The 16121-nt window shown below is 41.9% G+C and overlaps 1 protein-coding gene across 1 annotated transcript in view; it reads right to left on the reverse strand.

Annotated features, from left to right (window-relative positions):
- Positions 1-16121, reverse strand: part of LOC115162606 (MAM domain-containing glycosylphosphatidylinositol anchor protein 1-like) — a 367347-nt gene that overhangs the window by 255686 nt on the left and 95540 nt on the right. Inside the window, exon 4 of the mRNA XM_029714070.1 lies at positions 147-321. Within this exon, the coding sequence (XP_029569930.1) occupies positions 147-321 (175 nt within the window). The remainder of the gene's footprint in view (positions 1-146; positions 322-16121) is intronic.

Below are 16121 nucleotides of genomic sequence, written 5' to 3' on the forward strand. Positions count from 1 at the left end.
AATATCCCCCATGGATACTCCTGGAGAGCATATTCCCATTTTGAAATGTACCACTATTCCTGCCCATAATTCTGGGAAGGACTTATTTTGGTAATGTTTTAGGGGGGCCGTGGAGGGATCGATCGCGGCGTTCCCTGCCGACTTACACTGCACGTCTACCCGGATGGACTTGATGGCAGCCACCCCCACCCCGTTGTCGGCCTTGCAGTAGTAGCGGCCGCCCTGCACCCGCTGGATGCCCTCGATGATCAGTGTCTCGTTGTAGATGGACGTCTCCTGGAACTTGTCAGAGGCGCTGCCTGCCGTCTTTGTCCAACGCACCTGGAGAGGAGATGAGTTGGTTAGTTAGGCATAGAGTATAGTATAGATTACATTTATACTATATCCAACGCAAAACTTTGATGTACAACTTTTCTGCGTTGGAAGTGCTTCACGCGTAATGTAATCTGGGAGATTTGGGGGCAAAAGCGTCTGGTGGACATTGCAGTCAACATTTTGACCTAGTGGCCGTTTTCAAGACAAATATACAAATGGAGATACTAGACACAAGTTTGGATTGACTTACTTCTTGAGTAATGACAACCAATGGCACTCCAGCGCCTACCGTAGTAGCCATTGTGCACTTCATCCAGATTGTTTAGTGCTTTCATTACTTTCACTTTGTGAAAAAGCAGATGGATGCTTTCATGTTTTTACAAGAAACCAAGCTCTTTCGAGTAAAATAATACGCTCAAGAATCCACAAAACCCTCCACCTCTATACAGTGTGTCACGTCCTGACCAGTTAACCTGTTAGGGTATAGGGGACAGTATTTTCACGGCTGGATAAAAAAATGTACCCGATTTTAATCTGGTTACTAATCCTACCCAGTAACTACAATATGCATATACTTATTATATATGGATAGAAAACACCCTAAAGTTTCAAAAACTGTTTGAATGGTGTCTGTGAGTATAACAGAACTCATTTGGCAGGCAAAACCCTGAGACAGATTCTGACAGGAAGTGGATACCTGATGTGTTGAATTGACTTTAAGCCTATACCATTGAAAAACAAAGGGGGTGAGGAATGTTTTGGCATTTCCTATTGCTTCCACAAGATGTCCCCAGCCTTTACAAAGTGTTTTGAGTCTTCTACAGTGAGATCTGACTGAAGAAGAGCCTTGGAACGGTGATGGCCCATTAGACACCTTGCGCGCGAGTTGATGGTGGGTACTCTCATTCCGAAACGTTTTAAAAGAGAACCCAATGGTCCGCCTTGAATTTTATTCATGTTCTGGTTAAAAAAGGCCCTAATGATTTATGCGATACAACGTTTGACATGTTTCAACGAACGTAAATATATTTTTTCCGTTCGGGAAGTGAAGTGAAGTTCGGCTGGCTTAGATCATGTGCTACAACACGGAGGTTTTTGGACATAAATGATGAGCTTTTTTGAACAAAACTACATTCGTTATGGACCTGGGATTCTTTGGAAGTGACATCTGAGGAAGAGAATCAAAGGTAATGGATTATTTACATAGTATTTTAGATTTTAGATCTCTCCAACATGGCGGTTAGTCTGTATCGCAATGCGTATTTTTCTGGCGCAGTGCTCAGATTATTGCAAAGTGTGATTTCCCAGTAAGGTTAATTTTAAATCTGGCAAGTCCATTGCGTTCAAGAGATGTAAATCTATAATTCTTTGAATGACAATATAATATTTTACCAATGTTTTCTAATATTAATTAATTATTTTGTTGTCATGACTTGACTGCCGGTATTGGAGGGAAACGATTTCCTGAACATCAACGCCATAGTAAAACGCTGTTTTTAGATATAAATATGAACTTGATAGAACTAAAAATGCATGCATTGTCTAACATAATGTCCTAGGAGTGTCATCTGATGGAGATTGTAAAAGGTTAGTGCATAATTTTAGCTGATTTTATGGTTTTGGTGACGCCTGTCTTTGAATCGACAATGCATTACACACAGCTATTATCAATGTACTCTCCTAACATAACCTAACTTTATGCTTTCCCCTTAAAACCTTTTTGAAATCGGACAACGTGGTTAGATTAAGAAGATGTTTATCTTTCAAAGGCTGTAAGTTAGTTGTATGTTTGAGAAATTTGAATTTTGACATTTATTTGGTTTCAAATTTGCCGCTCTTGAAATGCACCTGCTGTTGATAGGGTGCGCCACGGGTGGCACGCTAACGTCCCACATAGCCCCAAGAAGTTAAGGGTTATGTGTTGTTGTAGTTTGGTCAGGATGTGGCAGAGGGTATTTGTTTTATATGGTTCGGGGTGGTGGTGTAGTTAGTAGGTTGTTTTATTTATGTATTCCGGGGGTTTTGGGCACTGCTCTGTGTTTATGTATTTCTACGTTTAGTAAGTTAGTTGTGGGTATAGGTTCTAGGTTCGTTTTCTATGTATAGTTAATTGGGATGGGACTCCCAATTGAAGGCAGGTGTGTTGAGTTGCCTTTGATTGGGAGTCCTATATAATAGGGTGTGTTTGTCTTTGTGTTTGTGGGTAGTTGTTTTTGCATTGCTTTTCGTTAGACTGCAAAACTGTTGTACTGTCGTTGTTTCTTGTTGTTTCTTGTTTTGTATAGTGTTCACTTTATTGTTTAATTAAATTCAAAGATGAACGCGACTTCCGCTGCATATTGGTCTACTTTCTCAGATGAGGATTTCTCTATTACGTCTGAGGACGAAGACAGCTCTGACACAGTGATCTTTGCTCAACTATCACCATGACCGATGTCAATTAAACCAATTAAAGCCTCATTAACCACTATCCTATCATCCTCTACAGGGCAATTAACTCTGTCTTACTATCAGGGGACATTACTGATAAATGTGAGCTGGGCATGTCGATAGTTAGTGACATAGTGTGTGTGTTTTTTTCAGTGTTTGTGTGCGTGTGTGTATGTGTATGTAATGTCGATGATTAAGGTGTGTGTGCGAGCGTGCGTACTGTCGATCGTTAGGGTGGGTGTGTGAGTACGTGTGTACGTACTGTCGATGGTTTGGCTGCATTAAACCCTTTCCTATCATCCTCTACAGGACAATAAACTATCTCCTACTACTAGCCATTCCTGATAAAAATGTGAACTGGGAGTGTCAATGGTCTCTCTCTCTATGTGTGTGTGTGTGTGTGTGTGTGTGTGTGTGTGTGTGTGTGTACGTACACGTACGTACTGTCTTAGGTTAGGGTGTGTGTGTGTGTGTGTGTGTTGTTGTGGCTGAAATTACAAGATTATGTTATAATACTGTTATTGCATCAAATGGTTGTTTTTTGCAACAGAATAGGGGGTTCTTAGAACTATATTTTGTCTGTGTGAACTGAGAGTGGGCCTCTAGGGCTTAATGCTGACAGTAGATTTACGATGCCTTAGGCCACATTCCATTCATGTGAGGGAGATGGCTCCGGTTTGACTGGAAGGTACCAGGGGGCCAGACCCTGTTTTCTACACAATGAGAACACTCTTTAGAGCAGATACTGTTTGCTGTAAATTATTAGTATCTTTCATACAAATCCTAACCTTGTGACCCATTCCATACATCTGTTGTTTGTCATGAACATTCAGAAGGATGAACTTTGCTATAAAATGCTGTGGCTCAAATCCGCTCGTTGGGCTCGCATCCAATCATCTAGGGGTGGTTCGTCGACCAGCTTCATTATTGCAATAATGAATCGATGTTATTAATACGTTTTGAATAAAGTAATATCCTGATTGGTGATTGAGCTCGTCTCTGATCATTATTGATTAGAATTTCCACTACAATTTTGGCAACGAGGGGGATCTCTTCAACTTCACCTGTTGACCACTCCTGATGATCTGGGTAAACAGGGAATCAGAAATTGGGGTTTCAGGGAAAACCACACTCATTATTGAGCAGCTGGACTCGCCTATGATCTGAGAGGTAGCACGGGTGGATACCAGATCTCAAACATAGTACTGAGAGAGGTACTGTTACGGATAAAGGTATCCTGTGTGTGTATCCTGTATGTGTATTTCTTTTATCTCCTTCTCCTCCTCACAGGTGACAATCATCACTCACCAATCAGCCACAATCAGAAGACACCTGTTCCTTTTCCCTCAACTAATCACATTCCCTTTTCCTTGGTTTAAAAACCCAGTCAGTTGTTTTCTCCCCAGATCAATCTTTGTGTTCATTCTCTCAATCTCTCTCTCTGTGTCTCAAGCTCTCACTAATATATATATATATATATATATATATATATATATATATATATATATATATATATATATATATCTTTCTGTATTAATCTCTTTTGTTTTGCAACTACATGTCACATTTGTCCAGTTATCCTGTGAGTATTGTTTTGTTGTTTGACTGTTTGTTTGTTTGGTAGGAAAAGGGGGTACCAAGACAAGTCGCCCATGGGCATACATTACCTGTAGGAATACTTTGTCTAAGTACCCTAGTTAGAACTGGGCGGACCACCCACTGTATTTTTGGTTAGTTAGCTAGCTGTTCTTGAAGTAGGCTAGTCTAGCTTAGGGGTGTTTTGGATTATTGTTTCTTTGCTTGGGTCCAGCTCAGCCTCTTTTCTCAAACCCCCTTTACCGTGTGTTTTACAATAAACCCTGAGTGTTTGACGGTAGATTTCAGTTGTCTGTGGTTTTTGTTCTCCCTGTTACTTGTCACTATTATAATTTGCATGATTTATGTTACGGGTCTCGTTGCCATCCCCCCCTAGACTGCAGGGCCAAAAAGAGTATTTGTAACAGGTACTCTTGGACAATCTATCAATAAGTGATGAAATTATAAATAAAAATAATAAAAACATAAAATCCCCTGTTAAAACTTCTGATGGATCAGTGAGATGTTAGTGTCCCACCTCGACAGCTTCCGGTCAAAACACAGAGTACCAAATTCAAATTAAATTACTATAAATATTTAACTTTCATGAAATCACAAGTGCAATACATCAAAATAAAGCTTAACTTGTTGTTAATCCAGCCACCATGTCAGATTTCAAAAAGGCTTTATGGCGAAAGCAAACCATGAGATTATCTGAGAACAGCGCTCAGCACACAAAACATTACCAACAGTTAGCAGCCAAGTAGATTAGTCACGAAAGTCAGAAATAGCAATAAAATGAATCACTTACCTTTGATCTTTGTATGGTTGCACTCACAAGACTCCATGTTACACAAATGTTTGTTTTGTTCGATAAAGTCCCTCTTTATATCCAAAAACCTCCATTTTGTTGGCACGTTTTGTTCAGTAATCCAATGGCTCAAATGCGGTCACAAGAGGCAGACAAAAATTCCAAATAGTATCCGTAAAGTTTGTAGAAACATGTCAAACGATGTTTATAATCAATCCTCCGGTTGTTTTTAGCCTAAATAATCGATAATATTTAAACCGGACAATAGCGTCATCAATATAAAAGATTAACAACGAAAGGTGCGCTCTCAGGATTGCGCACCAAACAGGTTGGGGAATTTCCACTGGCCTCTCATTGAAACTGCTCATTCTCACTCATTTTTCAGAATAAAGGCCTGAAACAATGTCTAAAGACTGTTCACAGCTAGTGGAAGCCATAGGGAACGGAATCTGGGTCCTATCCCTTTCAATGGAAAAACACCAATTTCAAAATAATAGCACTTCCTGGATGGATTTTCATCAGGTTTTCGCCTGCCATTTCAGTTCTGTTTTCTCACAGACATTATTTGAACAGTTTTGGAAACTTTTGAGTTTTCTATCCAAATCTACCAATTATGTGCATATCCTAGCTTCTGGGCCTGAGTAGCAGGCAGTTTACTTTTGGGCACGCTTTTCATCCAAAATTCCGAATGCTGCCCCCTATTCCAAAAAAGACTAGAGCGCCACAGCTGTGGTGACTATCCAGGACTTGAGTTGAGTTGATAAGAGTGTTCTTAAGTGAGATATTCTTGGACATGATTGTTAATTAGCCAGTTGCAGGCTACCAAAAGTCCAGATCACAGTAAAACTGGTGATGTTAATGTATTGAACAAGGAACTAAAGTGCAGGTGACACCTTGCGAGGGCATCGGGCTTGGTAAAACTGAAATTATAACGTGTAATGTTTTGGTTAAATGTTTTGACAAATTAGGTAAATATGTATGCCCTGGGTTACTATTGTTAGAGACTATTGTGAGTGTTTTGTTTTGGGATCACTAATTAGGCAATATTTTGATAATGGTATGGGTTTCCCTGTTGATATAGACAGGGTTAAAAAAACTGCGCTAACTGGTTTTCCTCGTCCGTCTCATTCCCGTGTGTCTTTTGTTTGTGTTTTCTGTGAATGTGATACGAGTGTGTGAGGGTAGAAATAATAAGATTATTGAAATTTGGATGATAAGTTTTGACATAAAGTTATCTCGGGGTTCCATCCATCACTGCCCATCATAGAATATTTCGAGGTGGTATTGAGAGCAGGATGTTATTTTAGTAGCAGCAAGTCTATAGTTTCTGGAAGGCTTGACTTTGGTGTGTTTTCCGGGAGGATAGAGAACCATTGAGGATCCCACCATGACCGGGCAGGGCAGTGTCCAGGAAATGTCAGGTTTTTTTCCGCTGGAAGAACGTTTGCTAAGCCAATGGACTGGTTGATGTGAGTACCTAAGAATTTCTATGTGGATTCTGTGAAAATATACAATTCATCATATTTTTATGTGTGTATAAATGATTGCTGGAGATTTGATGAAGTAATAATTGGAATAATATTCATATCCTAACTTGTGCACCCAGACGTAGACGTATGTCAGGGTTTGGGAAAAAAATACATACATTTTTTCTGAGTTGGTCCCTTTTATGGATAGTTTGATGAAGATGAGGTTTAAACATTATTAAACTGTCAACAAGGTCTGGGCATTAGTCTCAGAAAAAGATTGGTGTCCATCCACTTTTGGTTAAAATATGGGAAATTGACCCTAACGATGTAACTATAAAACACTTATGGGGTTTTCTCCGTCCGGGTACTACATTTAAAATAAAAATGCCCATAAGGCCTAACTATTTGTTTTTCTCTCCTTGCAATATGAGAGGAGTTGCTATATTTCTCAAATAAACCTTTTTTTTCCCCATACAGTTAGAGCGAATTAATATGGAATATCGAACTGAAATTATAATGTAGTACAAAGCCTAACTTAGGGTTTCTCATCAAACGAATTATCAATCCGGAGCGAATGTGATGTAGTAAAGTAATTTAAATATGTCACATGAGAAAAGTTAATTCGCTTTTATTACAAGGCGCTAAATCTGGTTTTGCGTCAATGGATTTCGATTTAATTTGTTTGACTGCTATGATTGTGAATAAATCCCTTTTGTTCATGCAAAAATCTCTGTGGAGAAGCACTTAGAGGAACTTTAAGGCTATTTTCTGGGAATTGTCTTGTTATTATGTGCCGGATGTGTTGCGGAATTTCTTTGTCATTTCAATAGCATTGGGTCTATGGTATTGACTGAAAGCTGGATTTCTGATTGTAATTCAACTATGGATATGAATTGTATACATGCTTGTCAACAACATCAAGTGTCTGTTTTATTACCTGTAGCCTAATCAGAAGGGACAGTTACCTAATTTAATGAATTCCAATAATAACAGAGGCAATTGCGATAGATAGAGCTGTCACCGTGATCATAATTGATAACTAAACATGGGTATTAATTATTGCATGATAAAACTAGGCTATAATCGAAGTTGCGGGTAGTAAGAGGCTGTAGTATTGTGCCCACTGAAATGTGTCTTTTCCCTAGGGAATTGACTGATGTATTTTATATAAAATACATAAAAGGGACCAACTCATAAAAAACGTATGCATTTCTTTTTCCAAACCCTGACATACGCCTGGGTGCACAAGTTAGTATATGATTATCATTCCAATTATTACTTCATCATTATCTCTAGTAATCAATTATACACACATACAATTCATCTTAAAATAATAGACGTTTAATAGGTGTGAAGCAGAGGTTGGTATTAAAAATATAGAGTAATATTGTTAGGGTAAACTACAATGTAAACATTGCCTTCTAGTAAGGACAAAATAATCGTTTGGTTTCTTTTATTTTCTAAACCTTATGATGGGGGACAGTGGCGAAGACATTGATAGGGAGGTTTGATGTAAACGGTAATATGTTATTTGTGGGTTTTTTGGATAGCACTCTAATGATAAAATATTTTAGTAATTTCAAGAAGCTGAGGTTTCAAAACAAGGTTTAATGATTGAGCCTTGAGGTTGTAAAACAGATTAGCTGCGGTTGACCTCGAGCGGGATGTAAGGGACTCTGATTACTGTTGCTCGGTTTTATAGTTTAGGTAACATCAGTGAATTTAAATATTGAATATTACGCTGATAAGAAAGCACCAACTTTTTGAAGGTTCTAGATTTGTTAAACAACAGGTTTATATTTTTCCTAAAATAATGCAACAGGTTGCAATGATTAGATTACCGGAAAGGGGTTATGGGTACACTGAGAAAATGACACTTTCTCTTCCAGGAGAATGGGGGTAGTCATTTTCTCTCTCTTTGAAATGTTTCCTGAGGCTATGGTCTTGGGAGAGCGGTTAGTGAAATTCGGCAGTTTTATAAGTATACAGTGCCTTGCAAAAGTATTCATCCCCCTTGGCGTTGTTCCTTTTTTTTTGCATTACAATATGTAATTTAAATGGATTTTTATTTGGATATACACAAAATAGTCCAAATTGGTGAAGTGAAATGAAAAAAAAAGACTTGATTTAAAAAATTACAACAAAAAAAGTGGTGGGTGCATATGTATTCACCCCTTTGCTATGAAGCCCCTAAATAAGATCTGGTGCAACCAATTACCTTCAGAAGGCACATAATTCGTTAAATAAAGTCCACCTGTGTGCAATCTAAGTGTCACATCATCTGTCACATGATCTCAGTGTATCATGAAGACCTGAAGACCTGTTCTGAAAGGCCTCAGAGTCTGCAACACCACTAAGCAAGCGGCATCATGAAGACCAAGGAGCTCTCCAAACAGGTCAGGGACAAAGTTGTGGAGAAGTACAGATCAGGGTTGGGTTATAAAAAAAGATCAGAAACTTTGAACATCCCATGGAGCACCATTAAATCCATTATTAATAAAGGGAAAGAATATGGCACCACAACAAATCTGCCAAGAGAGGGCCGCCCAACAAAACTCACGGACCAGGCAAGGAGGGCATTAATCAAAGAGACCAAATATAACCCTGAAGGAGCTGCAAAGCTCCACAGCGGAGATTGGAATACCTGTCCATAGGACCACTTTAAACCGTACACTCCACAGAGCTGGGCATTACAAAAGAGTGGCCAGAAAAAAGTCATTGCTTATCTTCTTATTGCTTGGGGGCGCTATTTTCACGTTCGGATGAAAAGTGTGCCCAAAGTAAACTGCCTGCTACTCAGGCCCAGAAGCTAGGATATGCATATAATTGGTAGGTTTGGATAGAAAACACTCAAGTTCATAAAACTGTTTGAATGATGTCTGTGTATAATAGAACTTATTTGGCAGGCGAAACCCCGAGGACAAACCATCCAGGGAAAAAAAAATTGAGGTCACATTGAGAATCTAGAATTCCAAGGCAGTTGCTTGCAGTTCCTATCGCTTCCACTGGATGTCAACAGTCTTTAGAATTTGGTTGATGTTTTTCCTTTGTGTAATGAAGAAGTAGGCCTGTTCAGAACGAGGGTAGAGTGAAGTGTACTGTTTGATAGAGACGCATGACCTGAAGCACGCTCCACTTTGTTTTCCTCCGGTATTGAACGCAGTTTATCCCGTCTTAAATTTTATCGATTATTTACGTAAAAAAATACCTAAAGTTGTTTGAAATATTTGGACAAAGATTACATGTAACTTATGAGATATTTTGTAGCCATGTTGCGCGAGTTGGAACGGTGTTTTTCTGGATCAAACGCGCCAAATAAATGGACATTTTGGATATATAACGACGGAATTAATCGAACAAAAGGACCATTTGTGATGTTTATGGGACATATTGGAGTGCCAACAGAAGAAGCTCGTCAAAGGTAAGTCATGAATTATATCGTTATTTCTGAGTTTTGTGTCGCGCCTGGCGGGATGAAATATGATTGTCTGTGTTTGTTTGATGGAGTGCTGTCCTCAGATAATAGAGTGGTTTGCTTTCGCCGTAAAGCCTTGTTGAAATCTGACACGGTGGCTAGATTAACAAGAAGTTCAGCTTTAATTTGGTGCATTGCACTTGTGAATGTATGAAAGTGAAATTTTTTATATATTTTTGGGAATTTGGCGCTCTGCCATTTCACCGGATGTTGTCAAATCGATCCCGTTAACGGGATTTGAGCCATAAGAAGTTAACCTGTTGGGAATAGGGGGCAGTATTTGCACGGCCGGATAAAAAACGTACCCGATTTAATCTGGTTACTACTCCTGCCCAGTAACTAGAATATGCATATAATTGTTTGGTTTGGATAGAAAACACCCTAAAGTTTCTAAAACTGTTTGAATGGTGTCTGTGAGTATAACAGAACTCATTTGGCAGGCCAAAACCTGAGAAGATTCCAAACAGGAAGCGCTCTCTCTGACTATTTCTTGGCCTTCTTGATCATCTTTACATTTACATTTAAGTCATTTAGCAGACGCTCTTATCCAGAGCGACTTACAAATTGGTGCATTCACCTTAAGATATCCAGTGGAAAAACCACTTTACAATAGTGCATCTAAATCTTTTGGGGGGGGGGGGGTAGAAGGATTACTTTATCTTATCCCAGGTATTCCTTAAAGAGGTGGGGTTTCAGGTGTCTCCGGAAGGTGGTGATTGACTCCGCTGTCCTGGCGTCGTGAGGGAGCTTGTTCCACCATTGGGGTGCCAGAGCAGCGAACAGTTTTGACTGGGCTGAGCGGGAGCTGTGCTTCCTCAGAGGTAGGGAGGCGAGCAGGCCAGAGGTGGATGAACGCAGTGCCCTTGTTTGGGTGTAGGGCCTGATCAGAGCCTGAAGGTACGGAGGTGCCGTTCCCCTCACAGCTCCGTAGGCAAGCACCATGGACTTGTAGCGGATGCGAGCTTCAACTGGAAGCCAGTGGAGAGAGCGGAGGAGCGGGGTGACGTGAGAGAACTTGGGAAGGTTGAACACCAGACAGGCTGCGGCGTTCTGGATGAGTTGTAGGGGTTTAATGGCACAGGCAGGGAGCCCAGCCAACAGCGAGTTGCAGTAATCCAGACGGGAGATGACAAGTGCCTGGACTAGGACCTGCGCCGCTTCCTGTGTGAGGCAGGGTCGTACTCTGCGAATGTTGTAGAGCATGAACCTACAGGATCGGGTCACCGCCTTGATGTTAGTGGAGAACGACAGGGTGTTGTCCAGGGTCACGCCAAGCTTCTTAGCACTCTGGGAGGAGGACACAAGGGAGTTGTCAACCGTGATGGCGAGATCATGGAACGGGCAGTCCTTCCCTGGGAGGAGGAGCAGCTCCGTCTTGCCGAGGTTCAGCTTGAGGTGGTGAGCCGTCATCCACACTGATATGTCTGCCAGACATGCAGAGATGCGATTCGCCACCTGGTTATCAGATGGGGGAAAGGAGAAGATTAATTGTGTGTCGTCTGCGTAGCAATGATAGGAGAGACCATGTGAGGATATGACCGAGCCAAGTGACTTGGTGTATAGTGAGAATAGGAGAGGGCCTAGAACAGAGCCCTGGGGGACACCAGTGGTGAGAGCACGTGGTGCGGAGACAGATTCTCGCCACGCCACCTGGTAGGAGCGACCTGTCAGGTAGGACGCAATCCAAGCATGGGCCGCGCCGGAGATGCCCAGCTCGGAGAGGGTGGAGAGGAGGATCTGATGGTTCACGGTATCAAAGGCAGCAGATAGGTCTAGAAGGATGAGAGCAGAGGAGAGAGAGTTAGCTTTAGCAGTGCGGAGAGCCTCCGTGACACAGAGAAGAGCAGTCTCAGTTGAATGCCCAGTCTTGAAACCTGACTGATTAGGATCAAGAAGGTCAGTCTGAGAGAGATAGCAGGAGAGCTGGCCAAGGACGGCACGTTCAAGAGTTTTGGAGAGAAAAGAAAGAAGGGATACTGGTCTGTAGTTGTTGATATCGGAGGGATCGAGTGTAGGTTTTTTCAGAAGGGGTGCAACTCTCGCTCTCTTGAAGACGGAAGGGACGTAGCCAGCGGTCAAGGATGAGTTGATGAGCGAGGTGAGAAGGTCTCCGGAAATGGTCTGGAGAAGAGAGGAGGGGATAGGGTCAAGTGGGCAGGTTGTTGGGCGGCCGGCCGTCACGAGACGCGAGATTTCATCTGGAGAGAGAGGGGAGAAAGAGGTCAAAGCACAGGGTAGGGCAGTGTGAGCAGGACCAGCGGTGTCGTTTGGCTTAGCAAACGAGGATCGGATGTCATCAGCCTTCTTTTCAAAATGGTTGACGAAGTCATCCGCAGAGAGAGAGGAGGGGGGGAGGGGGAGGAGGATTCAGGAGGGAGGAGAAGGTAGCAAAGAGCTTCCTAGGGTTAGAGGCAGATGCTTGGAATTTAGAGTGGTAGAAAGTGGCTTTAGCAGCAGAGACAGAAGAGGAAAATGTAGAGAGGAGGGCGTGAAAGGATGCTAGGTCCGCAGGGAGGCGAGTTTTCCTCCATTTCCGCTCGGCTGCCCGGAGCCCTGTTCTGTGAGCTCGCAGTGAGTCGTCGAGCCACGGCGCAGGAGTGGAGGACCGAGCCGGCCTGGAGGATAGGGGACAGAGAAAATCGAAGGATGCAGAAAGGGAGGAGAGGAGGGTTGAGGAGGCAGAATCAGGAGATAGGTTGGAGAAGGTTTGAGCAGAGGGAAGAGATGATAGGATGGAAGAGGAGAGAGTAGCGGGAGAGAGAGAGCGAAGGTTGGGACGGCGCAATACCATCCGAGTAGGGGCAGAGTGAGAAGTGTTGGATGAGAGCGAGAGGGAAAAGGATACAAGGTAGTGGTCGGAGACTTGGAGGGGAGTTGCAATGAGATTAGTGGAAGAACAGCATCTAGTAAAGATGAGGTCAAGCGTATTGCCTGCCTTGTGAGTAGGGGGGGAAGGTGAGAGGGTGAGATCAAAGGAGGAGAGGAGTGGAAAGAAGGAGGCAGAGAGGAATGAGTCAAAGGTAGACGTGGGGAGGTTAAAGTCACCCAGAACTGTGAGAGGTGAGCCATCCTCAGGGAAGGAACTTATCAAGCCATCAAGCTCATTGATGAACTCTCCAAGGGAACCTGGAGGGCGATAAATGATAAGGATGTTAAGCTTGAAAGGGCTGGTAACTGTGACAGCATGGAATTCAAATGAGGAGATAGACAGATGGGTCAGGGGAGAAAGAGAGAATGAGGAGAGATGAGGATTCCAGTGCCACCACCCCGCTGGCTCGATGCTCTAGGGGTATGCGAGAACACGTAGGCAGACGAGGAGAGAGCAGTAGGAGTAGCAGTGTTATCTGTGGTAATCCATGTTTCCGTCAGCGCCAGGAAGTCTAGGGACTGGAGGGTAGCATAGGCTGAGATGAACTCAGCCTTGTTGGCCGCAGACCGGCAGTTCCAGAGGCTGCCAGAGACCTGGAACTCCACGTGGGTCGTGCGCGCTGGGACCACCAGGTTAGAGTGGCAGCGGCCACGCGGTGTGGAGCGTTTGTATGGCCTGTGCAGAGGGGAGAGAACAGGGATAGCCAGACACATAGTTGACAAGCTACAGAAGAGGCTACGCTAATGCAAAGGAGATTGGAATGACAAGTGGACTACACGTCTCGAATGTTCAGAAAGTTAAGCTTACGTTGCAAAAATCTTATTGACTAAAATGACGAAAATGCTAGCTAACTAACACAACACTACACTAATCAAGTCGTTCTGTTGTAATGTAATAGTTTCTACAGTGCTGCTAGTCGGTAGAGGTTGGCTATTATACAAAAGCAACTTTGTAGCTAGCTAACATAACATAACACTAATCAAGACGTTCCTCTCTAATCAGCTCTAACCATCTCTAACCAAAACATAACGTGACATTTTCTAAGGCTCCCATAGGCTCTCAGAAGGCGCCAGAACGATGAATGGTGGCTTTGCAGGCCCTGGCTGAAAAACATTAGCGCATTTGGATAATGGTCGATCTGAGGACAATGAGACTGGAGACGCATGCACGAGCCGACACCATCTTTACTTTCTCTCTCTTTGAACAAAAACAACGACTCCCGGTCGGAATATTATCGCTTTTTTATGAGAAAAAAAAGCATAAAAATTGATTTTAAACAGCGTTTGACATAATTCGATGTACGGTAATGGAATATTTCGAATTTTTTTGTCACGAAACGCGTCGGGCGCGTCACCCTTCTTTACCCTTCGGATAGTGTCTTGAACGTACAAACAAAACGCCGCTATTTGGATATAACTATGGATTATTTGGAACCAAACCAACATTTGTTATTGAAGTAGAAGTCCTGGGAGTGCATTCTGACGAAGAACAGCAAAGGTAATCAAACTTTTCTAATAGTAAATCGATTGCATAAAGGAGTTCTGAATCTATAATTCTTAAAATAATTGTTATGTTTTTTGTGAACGTTTATCGCGAGTAATTTAGTAAATTCACCGGAAGTGTTCGGTGGGAATGCTAGTCACATGCTCACATGCTAATGTAAAAAGCTGTTTTTTGATATAAATATGAACTTGATTGAACAAAACATGCATGTATTGTATAACATAATGTCCTAGGATTGTCATCTGATGAAGATCATCAAAGGTTAGTGCTGCATTTAGCTGTGGTTTGGGTTTATGTGACATTATATGCTAGCTTGAAAAATGGGTGTCTGATTATTTCTGGCTGGGTACTCTGCTGACATAATCTAATGTTTTGCTTTCGTTGTAAAGCCTTTTTGAAATCGGACAGTGTGGTTAGATTAACGAGAGTCTTGTCTTTAAAATGGTGTAAAATAGTCATATGTTTGAGAAATTGAAGTAATAGCATTTCTAAGGTATTTGAATAACGCGCCATGGGATTACACTGGCTGTTGAGTAGGCCCAGAGAGGTTAATGACAGTTTGATGCCTGGAAGTTGCTGTGAGTAAGTTATTATAAAATTCACAGTGACTTAATAGCCAGTACAGTGGTTTGCGAAAGTATTCACCCCCGTTGGCATTTTTCCTATTTTGTTGCCTTACAACCTGGAATTAAAATGGATTTTTTGGGGGGTTTGTATCATTTGATTTACACAACATGCCTACCACTTTGAAAATGCTAAATATTTTTTACTGTGAAACAAAGAAGAAATAAGACAACAAAACAGAAAACTTGAGTGTGCATAACTATTCACCCCCCCAAAGTCAATACTTTGTAGAGCCACCTTTTGCAGATATTACAGCTGCAAGTCTCTTGGGGTATGTCTCTACAAGCTTGGCACATCTAGCCACTGGGATTTTTGCCCATTCTTCAAGGCAAAACTGCTCCAGCTCCTTCAAGTTGGATGGGTTCCGCAGTTGTACAGCAATCTTTAAGTCCTACCACAGATTCTGAATTGGATTGAGGTCTGGGCTTTGACTAGGCCATTTCAAGACATTTAAATGTTTCCCCTTAAACCACTCAAGTGTTACTTTAGCAGTATGTTTCGGGTCATTGTCCTGCTGGAAGGTGAACCTCCGTCCCAATCTCAAATCTCTGGAATGGCTGAAACAGGTTTCCCTCAAGAATTTCCCACTCCCTACCAATGAAAAACATCCCCACAGCATGATGCTGCCACCACCCTGGTGTCTCGGGGTGATGAGAGGTGTTGGGTTTGTGCCAGACATAGCGTTTCACTTGATGGCCAAAAAGCTAAATTTTATTCTCATCTGACCAGAGTACCTTCTTCCATATGTTTGGGGAGTCTCCCACATTCCTTTTGGTGAACACCAAACGTGTTTGCTTAATTTTTTCTTTAAGTTACATTGAAATGCACAGTAATCTCCAAACAATGCAGCACTTTATTATCACATGCCCTTACAAAGATTGCAGAACTGACAGTGTTAAAAGAAGTGCTCAACCTTTGACAACATAACCATCAATGACTTAAACTGGTGATACACTTCCACTGATGGTTGTCACAAATACAAAAAATTCAGTAACTTGTTGTTGTTTACGGTACCTTCACTGCAACCAGTAGGTGTAGTGAACTGTAAAA

The sequence above is a fragment of the Salmo trutta genome, chromosome 25 (genome assembly GCF_901001165.1).
Source record: "Salmo trutta chromosome 25, fSalTru1.1, whole genome shotgun sequence".
NCBI lineage: Eukaryota > Metazoa > Chordata > Actinopteri > Salmoniformes > Salmonidae > Salmo > Salmo trutta.